This window comes from Indicator indicator, chromosome Z (assembly GCF_027791375.1).
Source record: "Indicator indicator isolate 239-I01 chromosome Z, UM_Iind_1.1, whole genome shotgun sequence".
Classification (NCBI taxonomy): Eukaryota; Metazoa; Chordata; class Aves; order Piciformes; family Indicatoridae; genus Indicator; species Indicator indicator.
Genome location: NC_072053.1, coordinates 45114324 through 45131609, shown reverse-complemented (window position 1 = coordinate 45131609; position 17286 = coordinate 45114324). Strand labels below are relative to the sequence as shown.

The following is a 17286-nucleotide window of genomic DNA, read 5'->3' as shown; positions in this document are numbered from 1 at the left end:
CTGCTCACTGTGTTTGCTGACTCACTGTGCAAGATAACAAGTTTGTAAAAAATCAGAAGAATTTAAGATGATCCTGGAAACATTTAAGACTTGCCAAATGTTTTACTAAGAATCTCAAATCTCTCTTCCACAGTAAATGAAAAAAACTTAGAAAGTAATATATATAATGAACAAACTCAAACTAAGTCCAAAACACCACCACATACAAAACAAAACATCTGTGACATTTTATCTAGCAGAAATACTCTTTAATTTCCAAGAGCTGCCCTTACAGAATATATCAGGCAGAGGCGGGCATCATGCTACTGAAACACAGCTTTCCTAATATTAGAACTTGTTGCAAAATTGCACTCCCATGTGCATAAGTTCTAATCAACTTTGAATAGTTTAATTGGATACAATTGCCATATTAAATATGTCAAGAATCGCACAAAGGGAACTTGGACTTTTTAAAGTGAAACAGCTACTCAACACTAAAGCTGTAATGCTGCCAATACTATGACCAGCTGGTTTGCCTCACCCTCACCTTGATGATCAAATAAGGAATCAGCAGCAGTTGCTTTATTTGAAGGTGCCTGTGTGATTGGCTTGAGGAATGTTCTGTAACCCTTTAAAATGGATGCCATGAAACGGAGAAAAGCTTCCTGGATCTCCATCTCAAGTTCTGTCATCTTTTTCTGCCAGGAGAAATCTGCCTCAATAGGAGTCATCTCCACTGCTGAGCCTTCTTGAGTTTTCCTGTGAACTAGCAATGAGCAACACATACAAACCTGTATTAAAATGTAGTGCATTCAACCAGGTAACTTTTGCAAGATGCTGAAGATAGATTTTTGCTTTTTCTGCTTGCCCATATTCAGAAGTGGCAAACTGTAGAAATCCTGTCCCAAGTCATTAGGCTGAAGATGGTCAGTTTTTCCTTTTCTTTCAAAAAAATACTTTGTCAAAATTTTATTACGGATTTGTTTTTGTAGAAAAGTCATTATTTTAGATATTCAGCAGTGTCTGCATTACAGCTATATACCTATATACTCATTTCCTCTATCTTCTTTGATCAGAACTATAAATACTGTTTTAGGTCAAGATCCAAATGCATTTTATATGAAACTCTGTTTAAATACAATATAATCATGAGTAAAGGCTACCAAAAGACCCTCACATTTTAAGAAGTCATACTAAAGAAAAAATTCTAGGAAAAGAATTCACATCATAGATGACAGAAGGAAGACTTTACATTTCTACAGTAATTACAATTTCACACTTGTAGGAGTGTATCAGAAAGTATGGTTGTTTTCTTTGAATATTTATTTTCCCTTCCTTTAGGCAGTTTTTGTTCTTAACCCTTTACTTTATATGTTTCACCTGCTGCCAGCTGTGGGTGCAGCTTCTTTAAGGTGCTGAGTAGATTTTTACATGGCTTCTTAGGAAACTGTTTCCACGTGGTGCTCTTCTTATCATCTGATCTAAAGCACAGGAGAGGGAAAAATGATATATAAAATATGGATCAAATTTTAAAAAACCCACAAACTTCTCAGCCCTATGTTGCTTCATTTTCAGAATGTAGTAACTAAAAAGAAAAAAAAATCTGAAAGGAAATCTTGTTACTGTCCCTATCTGTGAAAAATGAAAATATGAGAGTGACATAACTCAGACTTTCATTTCCTCAGATACAGGACAATATAAATTGAGTTATGAGTAGAGTTTTCTTCAATCTGTAAAAACAATGTGCATCAAGAAGTGATTCAGACTTTCTACCTGAAGTTTCACTTTGCTGGTTTCCCTTTCAGATTTTTGATTAGTTTTGCTAATATAAGCGAAGTACACTAATCCAAATGTGATTACTATGCAAAGTCTATACTGCCATAAATCTACCATAATTTGTGGTAGTTTTAGGCCTTGAAAATTTTCCACAGATCTTGAAAATAATGATAAGGTCTAAATAATGCCATTGGACAGACTACTAACAAAGTTGGTTTCTTTCCAAACTGAAGTTGTCACTGTTTGCTTTAAACTTAACATGACTGAAGTGTTTGCTCAATTATTGATCTCAGTTGGCATTGACACAGAACTATCTTGGAAAGGAAATCTAAGCTTCAGGAGTTAAAGGAGAAAATGCATGCTTACAGGTCCCCTTGCCTGGTTTTTTATGCACCATGAAGACATTCCTATAAACGTAAGTGGTATTGTTCCAAAAATGCCAGGAAATAAATACTGATATAAGAAAAACTCTTGAACATTTGCCCTAGACAGGCTACTCTCATTAAACAGGCTTCAATGTTGAAATAGTTGAAAACATCCAAAAAATAGCATTAGGGAAGATGCTGAATGAATAAAAGACCTTCAGCATTTTTGGGCAGTAAATAAAGCTTCAGTCTGTCACAATGAAGACAACAGCAGACTTACTTTAAAAAGACAGTAGACAGGCATACTGATGTTGCAGAAAATACTAAATTTTTCAAATGCTGTTCCTCTATTATGCGGTCTTTCAAAGTTAGCAACAGTGCTGTTAAATGCTTTTACACGTAAAGAAAAAAGCAGAAGTATCATCACGGAAATAAAGAGTGGCAGAAATATATGTGGATAAAATAAAACGTAACGCTAATCTTTACTCACTAATAATGTAACATTTTAGAACACTGTGTGTTCTAAATATACTATAATACAAATACAAAGTGGTTTATGGAGATCTGGGGTTACCTACAGCTCTCCAAAACTGAAAAATATCCTCATTACCACGTTACAAAATGTAGGTAGCAATATCTCACACATTTACTGAAGTCAAATGTTAAGATGTGAAATTCCTCTATCAAGTAAGTGGTACTGATGAAACACATGCAAAATTGGCAGAAAAAAATTACAAAAATCAGTAGACTATTGAAAGAGAAATGAACTATAAGACAATAAAAGAGAAAGTGCAAAAATCTTTCCAGTTGAGTGCCTTGTAAGAATTCAATTTTAGTTGAGTAACCAATTAATGCAAGGTTGCTAACTGCTCTTTCTAGCAGTCATCTGAACAAAATCTTAACATTCTTATCTCCATGCTAAATCCCTCATTTCTATCTCCTTTTTCTGTCTTCAGCTTCCATTGTACTTATGAAGAAAAAATTGCAACAAAACCCCCACACATTCAGTTATTTTTCATTGCAAGTATCTTCATATAAAAAAAATTATCTTCCTTGAGTTTCTTCAATAGATTCCTACTTCATGACACCTATTATAATCATTCTTTTGGTGGCATAAAGCTTTGATATAGAGTGATGACAATGCTTTGTGCAGTGTTTTTAATGGGGACCATGGGGAAGGAGAAAAGAACACATAAACCCAAACACAGTCTGCTCCACTGTTTACTATTTCCTTTGGTGCTACTAATAAAAAAGAAAAAACATTTCAGTAATATAAAGGAAGTATTTGCTTCAGTAGAGGAATGGTGTTTTTTGACACATCAAAATGAAAAAAGCATTCTACTGACCCATAAAATCAAATGATTAATTTTAACTCAAAAACAAAAGTCAGAAGTTAAAAAGTGACAAGAAATGAAGAAAAACTGTATTTTCACAAGGATCTGCACTTTATTTCCTGATGTTTGCCCTCATCTTGAATTACCTTAGATGCCTCTGTTTATGATCTAATTAGTTCAAAACGGAAAGCTAATTCATAGTTAATTAAACATCTGAAATAACTGAATTTTCAATTCCATTATTTCTATTCTCATTTAGACACAGAAAACCAGAACAGTTACTCTGAATTAAACCTCTCCTCAAGAAGGCATGAACTGTTCATGCAATACCTTCAATTTAACAAAAGCTTTAAAAACACGATCAAGTGAAAATATTTCAGATTGAATGTAATAAGACAGCAAATTTTGCTTGACCTACCTCATTAAAAAAATCAGTCCATGTAAATTGAGAAAAAAGCCTTTACTAACTCAAAAATAAAGTGCCCCAAGTGTCAAAAAGCTGTGACAAAGGGTCCTGAAGCACTCATGTTTATACCACTAGTCACTGATCACAGGGACACCACGTTCAAAATTGCAAGGTCTAGCTGAAAAGGTGAGATATGGTGAAGCAGAAAAAACCCCAACAAACAAAACAAAGCCAAGACAAAGCCCAGCACACCTCTCTCATTTCTAGCTTTTGTCCCATTCTCCTGAAGTGGAAACACAAATTAGAACACATTACCATTGTTTACTAAATATATATCAACGTCTGATCACTTTTTTTTATAATGAGAACTAAGTGTTGACCTTTGATTTGCGATATTTAATTTGCTATAAAGCATTAGAAATGACAAAAAGAACAGAGGACAGTAAGAAACAAACTATCAGCAATCTTTCTGTCTACAGATAAATGTAAAAAACTCCACAGAACTTACATATACACCATGTTTGTGTCTAAGTCAATACACACAATATCCTGTGGTGGATCATACAGATCAAAGTATCGTGAATCAACTCCAACAATAAATGGAACAGGTGCACTGAGTACGGTGGCCAGAGACAAAGGACAGAGGGGGATATATGGACATTGCCACTGAAATGGAAATATCATCTGAAGAAAAAAATTAAATCAATGCATTAAAACATGACAACAGATATGGTACAATAAACCCCAAGCAGTTACAGGCAGCAACTTGAAAAGAAGTTGGTAAAAGCCATAGAACACTGCCAAAAGAGCCTTCATGTTTCACCACATATTTACTGCACAGCTCTCAGTCATCTATGCAAAAATGTTGACAATTCTAATAGTTGTAAGGCACTATTTAAAAGGCATTATAAATTGTAGGGCACTTTAACCAAATGTTACAGCTGGGGAAAATGATCATCTAGTACATAAAGCATTTTAGTTTAAAAAGCTTTGTAATGACGGCAGAGTTTGAACTGAATTCTCTCACTGCTATACACAACACTTTGTACTTACAGCCACTACAGCTTCAGCAACTCCTGTCAACACAGCTGGTCTAAGAGAATGGAGGAGGATCTTGCCTTCTAGCAATACAAAGAGCAATAGAGTGGCACAGTTTTCTGGTCCTAGTTTCATGAGCAGAGTGCTAAAGTTTGCTCCACTAAGGAATGGGTAAGAAGGAGGAAGAGAATATGAATGTTACAGGGTTATTTTAAAAAAAAGTTTTTAAAAGTCTCTACTATGAAGCTTTTGACAACTGTTCTGGACCAACTAGTTAAATATTACTAATATTATCATATATCAAGTTTATCTACCCGGCTATTGAATAGCTATCACCTCAACATGAGACCTGCACCGTGACAAAGAAACATAAATTCAAATTCTATTGCTAAAGAAACATACGGTATGCCATTCTGCTGCTGACTTTGTGTTGTTTATATGCACAAGCATCATCTTCATGAAAGAGATCTACCCAGTTAACAACAATTAGGGCACAAATAACACCATCAGGTTCACATGATAGATTACTTCAAGCAAAAATCATGAACTAGAGTATACATTTGATCTTAGAACCACAGTACTAAATTAAGTAAAATCAATCCATCCTTCTCACAGCAACATGCCTTTAGTTTCTATAGTTTAGAGTACATTGCATTTGTTTTGACTGTAGACATTTAGGAACTACAAGGAGATCTGTAAGAGCACTAGGGTTTAAAATCTGCCTACAGAAAAGTGCTTTCATGTTACTTTGCAGTTTGTTAGCTAGCTGCAATTTTTCACTTAAGAGGCTGTGTAATGTGATTAAACGTGTGGTTCTTCTCAATACAGAATATTATATTAAATATTTAAGCAGGCGAAAAGAATTGTAAAAGGGAGAATGTTTTGGTTTTTAACCTCAAAAAACCCAAACAAAATCAACCAAACTACCCAAACCAAACCCTCTTGTACAACCATACCGGATGCAGGCAATATCCATAGACACTTCATTAACATTGAAGCAGAAATACTGAATTTTAGGTGTAGTTTTTATTTTCCAAGACGTTAGCACACTTAGATGTTGCCTGATTTCATGTAACTGCTTAATGCAGATGTCTCTCTTCAGAGTTCCTATAATAATCTGGCAATTCATCTTTATTTTAGATTAATTAGTGATATTATTCTTCCATAAGGGACATGTCTACCTCAAAAAGACAATGAATGTATATTGAGTCTTCTCTTTATAAGACCAAATAATACTGCAGTACTACCTGGCATCCTTCTATGACTCATTCCCATTTGCCTCTGAATTTTTCAAGGACCATACGATTAAAGTATTAATAATAATACCTTAATGGCAATGGTGTAGAAACTGGCTGAGACAGTATTAATGCATCATGGGCAGAAAGCTGAAACACAAAGTATTACATGATTGACATGGACAACTCTGAAGTTACTGTAGTATAATATTCCAATAGAAATGTATATGCATAGTCTAACAAACTGCCTGGCTGACAGAGCAACAATCTTACACAACAGATGTAGATTAGAGGCAATCTTTGAGACTTGTGTTTACTAGGTCAGCAGAGCCTGTATTAGTCATCAAAATGATTTTCCTAAGTTTTAGGAAAATGTGACTCAGTGTTGAACCTGTATCTGCTGCTAGGTGATTAAACAGAGAAGCAAAAGAGACAGTACCCTGGGCAAATGACCTCTGAGCCACAGTAGTGGGTGGACAAGTGAGAATGACAGCAAACACCCTCCTCACACCCCTTCCCCTGCCAGTCCCTACAAGGTAACACCAACTGTGTCTGTTAAGTGGAAGAGTCATACATGACAGAAATGTCAAAAGTGCAATCAGACACTGCTGCCATTTACACCACCTGAAGTATAAAATAGTCTCTTTTGCTAAGCTACCCAAGGTTTATAACAATGCAAAAGAAGGCCAACCGATCCATCTCCTTCCCACTCCATTCCAGCAGATGGATATTCAAAGCTGAGTAAAAAGCCTAAAGGAAGAAACTAGGCTTTCAAAGGAAAGAATGAGGGCTTGGCCTTATTGTAACTGAAAATGGAAGCAAATAGTTTGCTTACCTGCACAAGGATTCTTGGCCTTTGTGGCGAAGGGAAAGGTATATTGTGCATAAAATGGGATATGTGCCTGAAAAGAAGGTAAGATGGTAAAAAACTAGCACTAAGGATTAATCAGGGACTAATTTTGGAATTACTTCAGTAATTAGGGACTAATTTTGGAATTACTTTGGTACCAAATTTTAGAAAGGTTTTTAAAATTTATTCACTGTTTTGGTAAGTTTAACAGCCTGTTTATGCAAACTGAAACAAGCTCCATTCATTCACATTTCATGCATGAAAAATTAATACTGGCAGCTTCAGATATGTATGCAAAAGGTAGGAACACAATGGTGTTTATGCCAGCCATGTAAAGTTCCAGGCAGCCTAACCCCATTCTACAGAATTGCAGTGAGACTTATCTAAGAGGAACTATATACTTCATTGCCAGTTGTCCAATAGATTTTTGAAGGTAACACATTTCAGCAAAATTCTAAGACTATGAAAAGCATCCTCTACAGAATTTAAACACACACATGCATGCAGTCTGTATTAGTTGCAGCGTTCAGAAGCAGACACATTCATTGCTAACGCAAAGAGTCCCTGGGTTTGTATTTATTAATCTGCAGGACTGCAGACATTAGCATTTATCTTATAGCACAGTCATTTTCTGTATTTGGTGTAGTTAAGAGGAAGGTATACAGGCATGATGTACTCCCAACAGAAAAGCCACATAAAATTCAATTGACTTTCCTGGCACTGCAAGAGCCACTACAATTAAACCGAAGCTGTGAAGCTATTAAATGCTGCTACGATTGCTGCTACAATGAGTACAATATAAGCTATGCAGGGCAAGCAGGATGGTAGAGAAAATACACAAATTAAATAAGTGTGATATGTACATATCACATAACTTCTTGAGATGATGTAACTCCCTTCCCACATGAACCTGAAAAATGTTTTACATACTTTTCAATGGGAAGAGGATGAGGTCCAGAGACAGAGAGTTTGTATATGAACATAAGAAATTTTCGAAATGCTTCAAAGAAAGGCCAGTGTGAGAGAAGGCAGATGCATTTGTTGGAATTGATGGACTTGGAAGTAACCACTTTCCTTTCCACAGCTGTCAGGAGACCCAGCTGCAACTGTTGTTTTTCCGTTAACAGCTCTCGGGGATAAGGCTCATAAAACTGAATAGCAGCACCATAAACCTAAAAGATGAATATCAGCTGAGCAGGTCCAGTATTAAACAGGTGACTGGATTAGAACTTTCAAAGCATTCTTAAGTCTTTGGTATTTGCAGACATACTACAGCTCATATTTTTTGAAATTACTTTTCATTTATATAGCATACACACAGTATTCTTATAAACAAAATGGCTTGTACTCTTGTACCTTTCTCTTTTTCATTGCAATTTCCTCAACCAAGTATTCATATTGAAAATTAAAAGGGAAAGAACAAACAGCATGCTGTGATAAAATCCTATCCACCAACCATTATGGTCACATTGCTACATTAAAAGAATAGAATTATTTTAGCTTTTATTTCACTCATTTTATCAAGCTAAAAGGCTACCAACATTTTCTCACGTTCCTTCCTTATTTGTTTCATAATTAACTGAATTACTTTGGCAAGCTTAGCAAAAGGAGAACACAGAAAGATGGATATCACAGTATACATTCCATCTTAGAAAAATACTGGCAGCCAAACTTGTATTTATTAGTCAGAGATAATCATGTATTATAGTCACTTATGCCCTCATGAAGTTCACTCACACAGAGACAGCTGGGCAGCTGAAACAATGGCTGGGAGACCAACCCCCAAAAAAGGCTTCCTTGTTTCACCATCTGTGCCTATAATCCTGCAGTCTCTGTGCACAGCAGACAGTGCCTTCTCACGTGCAGGCTGAGTCATGCAACACATTTTTGGTGCTTGTGTGTATGCTGGTGGCTCTATACAGATTCAGCAAATAGCTGGTGTTCTGAATCCATCACTTCATGTGAATTCAGCAGGATCACTGGTCTTAGGAGTTCATCAGTTATTCAGAACCTTTCACATGCTACCTCTAACACACTTTCTCACACTCCCCTGCCATTTTCTAACAATTATTTTCCTACTCACAAATTAACTTTCTACTTACACAAATTAACACAGAAGCTACTTTTAAGGTAATCATAGGAAAACTGTAACAATTTAAACATGGCTAGCCCATGTAGTAAGTGAACATCTCTTTAACATGCAGGCTACATTTCCATTCCAAGAAACTTCTGGGAAGTTCCCTGTCCTTGAAGGATTCTATGAGCTGAGAGTTTCAGGTTTTTTAAGTGTATGGTTCATCTTACACACAAGTAAACGCATATTCTTCCAGTATTTCCTGGTGTGGTTTACTTCTATCTTATGTGAAGACTTTAAAAAATACAGTTCTATAAAGGAAATCTTTAACAATTTGTTTTGTTCTATTTCTTAAATGCACAAGAAATAGTGTCTATTTACCTCCACAACAGCCACCTGAACTAAAAGCAAACACTAGTCACAATATAGAGCCGTACCTTTTCTGCAGAAGAACAGGTCAGTACAAATGTTGAGAACACAGGCAGTGGATATTTGGTTTGCGAGTCCCAGCACTCAATAGTAGCTCCCATAGGAAGGCAGAAGAGAGGTACAGATTCTGACAGTGGGAATGACTCATAGTTCTCTTGAGGGTATCTGAAAATTAAACCTTCAGAATGGAAGAAGGGAAAGTAAGCATGTTTGATCTGCAAGTCTAAATAATGTAAGTGCACTCTATTTCCACAGTCTGTTGGTTATCTGGACTTTGTAACTGAAGATTACATACAAAGAAGAGGAAAGTCTATCATTTGTCAGTAAGACTAAGTCATCCAAGTAACAAACATTTAAAAATTGTATGAACAATGAAACAGTTTTTTCACTTTTAGCTAGCTGGGAATATCCTGTGCTATTTAAATGTGCCATTGGAATGGATTTAACAAAGATGACACTACTATGAAGAAAGTTGTGATTTATCCACTGAAAAAAAAAAAAAAGAAGCAATACCTCCAATGAAAACAGGAGGATAAACTAGCTGGCTGTCCACATTTCCTCCTAATGGCTCAATATGTTCAATATAAACGAATAATTCATTCAGTTTTCAGAAATATATTCCTGGTAGAAAAGTGGCACACAAGCATTGGTTTACTACTGCTGTTCATCTAGCTTATTTCACAGTACACAGACTTCGTTATTTAAGCTTTCCACTTCTACTTTGTAGTTTACAACTTTCAAATTAATTTGGTGCACTTAATGCTTAGAGGCTCTTTTGAAAGTTTTCTTGGACTTCCTAGAGAAAAAACATAATCTGTAGCAGTACACTAAAACCCCAAAATTCTCCTCAAATAAGAAAGAGGTGAATCGTTGTGGAAGTGAAGGGAAGAAACATACTTGACTTTCAAATTAAATGAAAGATGTTGCAGTAGCTGTGAGACATAAAAGAAAAATTAGTAAGGTTGAAGAGAATTTTTATTTACTCCTCCACCATGACTAATGCAACAAATACTAAGTCTTTTGTTACATCTAAAATCTTGCTAAACTCTCCACTGAAGTTCTTAAGTCCAAACCTGTAACAATAAGAACTACATTAATACAGAGCAAGACTATCCTTAATAAGGCTCTTGTTTTGTTGGGCATTTTTTCTGGGAAAAAGTGAGGAGAGCAAAGAAGGCATTACAGAAGTTGAATTCAACTGACTTGCTTTAGGAACAGAATTCTAACAGACAGCAGTTAAAACTTTTTAAATTGTTTTTCAAGAGGGAATTCAAATCCTTCCGTTTTGACAGTCCGCTTCTAAAATTACTTACCAGCTTTATATGCTAAAGAATTAGAAACTGGCACAGACTTCTTGTAGCAAAGGTACACACTGGAGCCCCACTGAAAGACACAAGTTTCATCTTAGAACCAGTATATACGACAACAGAGAAATTCAAGTAAAAGCATTTGAATATAAGCTGACTTACAAACACAGCAGACATTTAAACAAAAGGTGGTACAGAATAAAATGACTAGTTGGCTATTCAGTTCATGTAAACATGAGAAGGCACCCTTCTTACATCTTCTAGCGATTACAGGATTTGCATAAACTAATCACATCGCTGTGCTACTCTGACTTATTCCAATAGAAGAACAGGTAAAATTGAAGCGGGTAATTTGCAACTTCACATTTTCTTAATTATTTAGAAAGAGACTCTTATGGGAGCCTCCTTAGTGGAAATAAAATTCTAAACATGACCACCTGAAGCTTTTATTGTACTTCCATGAACTATTTACATAGCATTTTTGCAGTTTGCCTGAATATATTGTACTATTAAAAATTACTTACTTCAGCCTGATTAAACTACATGCAAAACAGACTAAATAAAAGCAAACTGATGAAAAAAAGAAGTACATAATGAAACTATAAGCAGTATTTATCATTCTTACATGTCTTAGCAACACAGGCATTATTAGTTAAATAAGGAAAAAGGACTTGCGACTCACACTGTGTCAGCATCAACAATGGGTTGAGAGGGAGATAAATCGTTAACTTAAATTTTTTAAAATCCATTGCATTACTAGAACCTATATGTGATTATGCAAACTGGAACAGTGAGTAATCAGTATGAAGAAGTAATTCTTAACACCAAAGGAAATCAGAGCAACAAAACCTGGAGAACTGAAGTCTCACATATGGTATACAGAATAAAAGAATTATGATGTAGCAATAGAAGACAATTATGACAGTGCTGAAAGGAGTTCAGAGCGTTACTCCTTCAGGCTTGTTTGTTAGTTGTTTTAAAAAGTTAAAAAAGAAAAAAAGGAAAAAGGAAAAAAGGAGAAAATAAAAAAAGGGAAAAGGAAGGTAAAAAAAGGAAAAAAGAAAGTCTCAATGTTTTAAGTACTTACCATACCACAATTTAAATTCTTATCAACTTTACAGAATGTATGAGGAGGAGTTTCTCCTTTGCTGGTAACAATAACACAGATATCTGTCACTGCTAATGAATTTTGAGGCCGTATTGCAGGAGCCCTTCGATATGTGATAAAGATCCGTTGAGAAGAAGCTGAACTGTTGTTAACGTTAGCACAACGACCATACGGAGTAGCTTGAATCACCTCACAGCCTGAAATGATACGTTCCTTCCCTTCATACAGAACTCTGCATAAAGGAGAGAAATAAAATATTATGCTCATTCAAATACATACAAAATTACTTGGACAAATTCACGCAACTCTCTATCCATTAGCACCCTATGTCATCACTGCAACATTCTAACGTGAATTGTATATATTGTCTTTCCTCATGCATGATTTGAGGCAAAGAAACAGTTCAGAAAAATATTTTAAGAAATCTCTTTGGGAAGAAATGCTGTTGAAGAACAACAGAAGTCTAAAACAATGACTACAGCTGAATCTATTCCCAGAAATCAGAATACATTGATGTGGCACAAATATCTTTCACTGTATCACAGCAGCTAAACAATCTAAAACTTTACATTCCATCTTCTCTAAACATAAAGCTATTAGGAAGTGACCATATAAAGAGATGTGGAAGTTAAACCATAAATCAAATGAGAACAACATTTACCTCTCATTACACATCCAGGTAAGCAATGGTTCCATTTGCCTGATTCTCTGCAGTATGTAGAGAATATTTGCCACCTTCAATTGATTTTCATCTTTACAATATATGGCTAGATTTACTATAAAGGTAACATATTAAACCTTTGTATTGTGTGTCTTGCAGCTTCTCACATATAGTGTACCACAATTTTACTTTGAAATAAAAATTAACCAGGCTACACATTTTATTGATCCCAACACCTTTGTTTAAACATTTGACAGACTGCTAGAAAGTAGGTATTTGAAAACTTCAAAAAGTCATTTGTATATGCTAATAAAAAAATTGTCTTTTTCCAGATCAAACAACTCTCAGAACTTCCAAATATATATGTACTGTTAATCTTCCCAAATTACTTAAACACTTCTGTCCATCTTTAAGCTGAAATATGCAAATTTTACTGTTCATTCTGATTCCACAGATCATATGTTCATCTTGTCATAGTACTGAGTGGTACATAAACAGTTATAGAACAATTTAATGAGAAGAAACCACATGACTTCAGAACATATGGACATAGGTACTAGGCTGTCATATAAATTTATTCAACTAGTTTGTGGAGGATAATATTCATGCCTTCAATAATGGTTTCACTTGTAAAGAATCTGATTATCGTATTTTTGCTACATTTAAAACAAGGTGTAGTCTCAGGCTGAAAACCAGCCAAGCATGAGTATTTCCAAGATACAACATTAGTTTTAATATGCTGCCTACTGGTTCAAGATAAGCGTAGACAAAGTACATGCTATTCAAATGACTTTTAAATTAAATAATCTTCTGGAATAACATGTATATTCTCTTTTTATTGGGTTAGCCACTTAATAATACTTAAAAAACAATAAAACAACACACACAAAAAAAAAAAAAAATCAAGCACAAAACCAACAGCTACAATGGCAGCAGCTCCTGGTCACGTTCATTGTGCATCAAGAGTTTACACAACTCTTCACATCACTTCCTTACATTAATCAGAACATAATTTTAACAGAGCAGTCTCCAACTGAAGTTTCAGTTTAGTTTTATTTCAACTTCATGTATTCATATATTTTAAATAAAATCCAAGAATCTAAAGTTATTCCAGAAATATCTGTCAGCTGACAGTTTCTGTGAGGGAAAACATATTACTCACACAATTCCACCAGTTCACTTTAACCGGTTTATAGGTTTTCTCAGGAAAATAAAGACTGAAGAACTCAGTTGTGCAAATAGTTCTAAGAGGTAAGTGGCTGACCAGTGTTCAAGACTGTAACAGTGGGGTCATTTCCTAACAAAATTAAAAAAAAAAAAAAAAAAAAAAAAGATAGCAACTCTGACCCTTGCATATACACCAGCAGAAATATTAAACCCACACCATTTCCTGACATCATGCACAGTCTTCAATTTAAGAAAACAAGAAAACTGCTACCTGCAAATTACTCAAATTAAACAACGATTTTAATGATTCGGACAAAAACATTCAGAAGTGGTAACTGAAATATTTAACATCATACCCTTTATATACAAAGTCCTCCCTCAGATGGTAAGTTTAGTCCTACTTGTTTCAAATTCACAGTATCTGCCTTTGATTAATTAGTATTCACTCAGGTTAAGATTTGAGTCCCGCTTCTATGAGCTTATACTTTGGTCTTGATACTAATTACATCTTATTTGCTACACTATTCTACCAACTTCAATGCAGTTTCATTTCAAGCAAAACATTTCAAGCTTCCTCTAGATGTTAGGTCCATCCTTTGTAAAGGCAAAAATATATGTCTCCATAGGGCTGTTTCACACTGTACATGGAAATTGTCTCATGACCAGTATAGTGATCTAAAGGTATACTTCAAATATATCAGAAAAATGTTTAAAGAAGAAAAATACTACCTTCTTGCAGCTGTTAAAATAAGACTTAAACCACAGAAAACTGTTTCTGGAAAACCATCTCAAAATACACAGACTCCTGCAAGTTGCATTGTGTGTGGCTGTTCTCCATCTTGACTTCTCACATTTCTGCCTCTCACAGTCCTTATGCAAAACAACTCATTTCATAATAACTTATCTCATGTAAGAGAAGGCAGTATGCATGTATTCAATAACAAAGGAACTAAAATAAATATACTAGGCAGTAGGAGGATCACAGGTAGAGCATTGGATCAAACAGAGGGAAAACACCGACTTGCCTTTTATTTCTACCACCACCACTACTATTATGTGTCTACACATACAGTGACTAGCTTCAATGTTATTATCCTAAGCTGTTCCAAACATCCCAACTGCTGTTGTTAAACTGGTGGGACTTAAACAGTGAAAGATCCTGGCTGTTAGTAAAATCTTCACATTTCTATTATGTTTTTTGAAAATCTGAATTAATTTTAATTTTTGAAATACATTCCTAGTAAAGAATAACATTTCTTCAATCAATACTCCTGTAGACATTGTCAGAAACCAGGTATGCAGAATGAGATGAATCCTTGGCACAGAACCACTTATCAAACTAAATTTTCCCATAGTAGTTAAATAAATAAACAAACAAATCATCAATATTTCTTTACTTACACAAAGCAGGTTACCTAACTTTTTTGCATTACCCAGTAATACAAGAACCTTTGGTTTTTTTCTCCTGCTGCTTCTGCTTGCAGCCCTTCCTCTCTTTCTCTCTCTCTCTCCTGTGGCCTTGCCAGGGTATATCTGTTTTGGCTACTGTGTGAGGACCAGTTGTTCCTGTGAAGAAGTCTCATATTCTTTCCTTGGTCCAGTCTACAGTGTTACAAACAGCAAAACCACCTACATTTAAAAGTATTTTTCTGTTAGATTTTCCTGCAATTAAGAACAAGAGCTGGGTGTTTCTCATGATTCTACCTCAAGTGTAAAACTAAGAAAGGTGACATCTTTTATCCAAGTCTCACTGCACCTAAACCAAAACAAATCTCTACCCAAGTTCTGGCTATTTCTGGAACATGAACACAAATACTGGTTAGGAAAGCAATAGAATGACTCGGAGATTGTTTGTAAGCATATAAACTTAAGATACTAGATTTTACAGCTATATGTAGGAAAAAGGCTTCTTGAAAAAGAAGAAAAGAAAAAGATTTCTTGTCCTGGGATCAAACCTGTATTCTTCCAATTAAACACAACCACAGCAAATGCAACATGCAGAGGCACAGCACATAGCCTAATGAGCAGCTGCAGGAGGAAGTCACTCTAGCAGACGCTTGATTTAAGTATCAGTGGAAGAATAGGAAAGCAGATAAAAGTCACAGAAATACAGAACACAAGAACAATGGCAGAGAATCAGAAGCATGTACTCCCACTTCCCCCGTTCTCAGCATTTATTTAGTTTCCCTAAAATTAGCCCTAAAAAATACTCACATGTACAAACAAACATTTATCAGAATCATCTGAATGGTTGGAGATCAAGATAATTCAATTCAATTCCAATACCTATGGAATCTACCCAGCCATTCAACTGTACTGTTAGAGAAATCTCACCCGATGTCAGTAAGAGGTGGTTTGTCCCGGCCTCTCTTGTAGCAAAGAAAAAGTTCAGGACTCTTTAGGCTTCCATAGTTTAAGTTGGCTTGAAGGGCTGTAGGGGTGGCTTCAACACAGGTGTATCCCTCTGGGACAGTTTCACCAGCTGATTTAATTATCACAGCAATGTCAGTAATTGGAGCCTTTGGACCAGTTGACTTTGTTTCATGACGGCTTATTTCTTGGTCCAAGAGGGTTGCAGTATCTGTATCAGTGAGCCCTGCCACTACAAAATAGTCAGCCACTCGTGGACATTTGTCTTCTATCATGGTTATGTCAGTACTTCCTGGGAAAAACAAAGAGAGAGAAGTCAAATGCTCTGTTTTCAAGATAAACCCCTCCCCTCAAAAAGTGTGAGAATTTAACAAATTCAGCAAATACAAAGAATCCTACATAAAGAATTAATTCATATTACATGGAAATTCTAAAAAAAACCCTTTGATTTCTGTCACTCAAAAAAAGGTAGTATTGTTGGCAACGGGATTTCAGTCCTAGCATTCTGTCATGTTTTAGCACAAGGATGTTTAAGTAACAAAGAAAACCTCATGATGTTCAACACAGTAGTTACTACACAGAAAACTGCTTGGAATTAGTTATTAGAACATTTAAACACTTCACAGGCTATAAATTAATGCAGGTATTCTTAACTAAAAACCATCTACATTTTTCTGTCATTGGATAGTGAGTAATATGACTACAGAAACATGCCTCTTTTTTTTTCTCCTTTTTTTCTTCTTTTTGAGGAAGAACAATTCCAAATATGAGCTTACTAGTTTATTATCTGCACATTTCATCCATTTTGTTTCATAATCTAGGCTTAACAGTGCAGTCTTGAGACATTCAACTGGCAACAGTAACATCTGGAAGGCATTTACAGAAATCACACATCCAAACCCACATTTCATCAGCAGATCAGGCAGGACATATCACTGCTCAGCTGCATATTTCAGATCTGCAAATAAAAGCTGTACTTCCAGCATCAGCGATGTTCACTAAGCTATGGTTTTAAAGTGGTGAAACACAAGTTTCTGTTATAACTAGCTGACACACTACGCTCAAATATCACGATTAAGTACAATTTAAAGCATGAAATATCTGCATTTTTACAAGTTGAGGTAGAAAAGTTTGAAATTAATTTTATACCCCCATGTTTCCATCCCCACATTTCTGGGGATCCCATC

The 17286-nt window shown here is 35.4% G+C and overlaps 1 protein-coding gene across 10 annotated transcripts in view; it reads right to left on the bottom strand.

Moving 5' to 3' along the window:
* The window catches only part of DENND4C (DENN domain containing 4C), a 41581-nt gene extending 25207 nt beyond the window's left edge, over positions 1–16374 (bottom strand). For 7 of the 10 annotated variants that reach the window (XM_054397976.1, XM_054397975.1, XM_054397981.1 and 4 more), the window contains exons 1-11: positions 16064–16374; positions 11881–12133; positions 10800–10869; positions 9495–9664; positions 7914–8155; positions 6969–7035; positions 6225–6283; positions 4914–5058; positions 4369–4544; positions 1360–1460; positions 527–745 (exon numbers count right to left, since the gene is read on the bottom strand). In XM_054397976.1, coding sequence (XP_054253951.1) covers positions 527–745; positions 1360–1460; positions 4369–4544; positions 4914–5058; positions 6225–6283; positions 6969–7035; positions 7914–8155; positions 9495–9664; positions 10800–10869; positions 11881–12133; positions 16064–16374 — 1813 coding nt within the window. The remainder of the gene's footprint in view (positions 1–526; positions 746–1359; positions 1461–4368; positions 4545–4913; positions 5059–6224; positions 6284–6968; positions 7036–7913; positions 8156–9494; positions 9665–10799; positions 10870–11880; positions 12134–16063) is intronic. The other 3 variants (XM_054397982.1, XM_054397984.1, XM_054397985.1) reach the window with 3 other exon arrangements.
* Between the last annotated feature and the right edge of the window lie 912 nt (positions 16375–17286).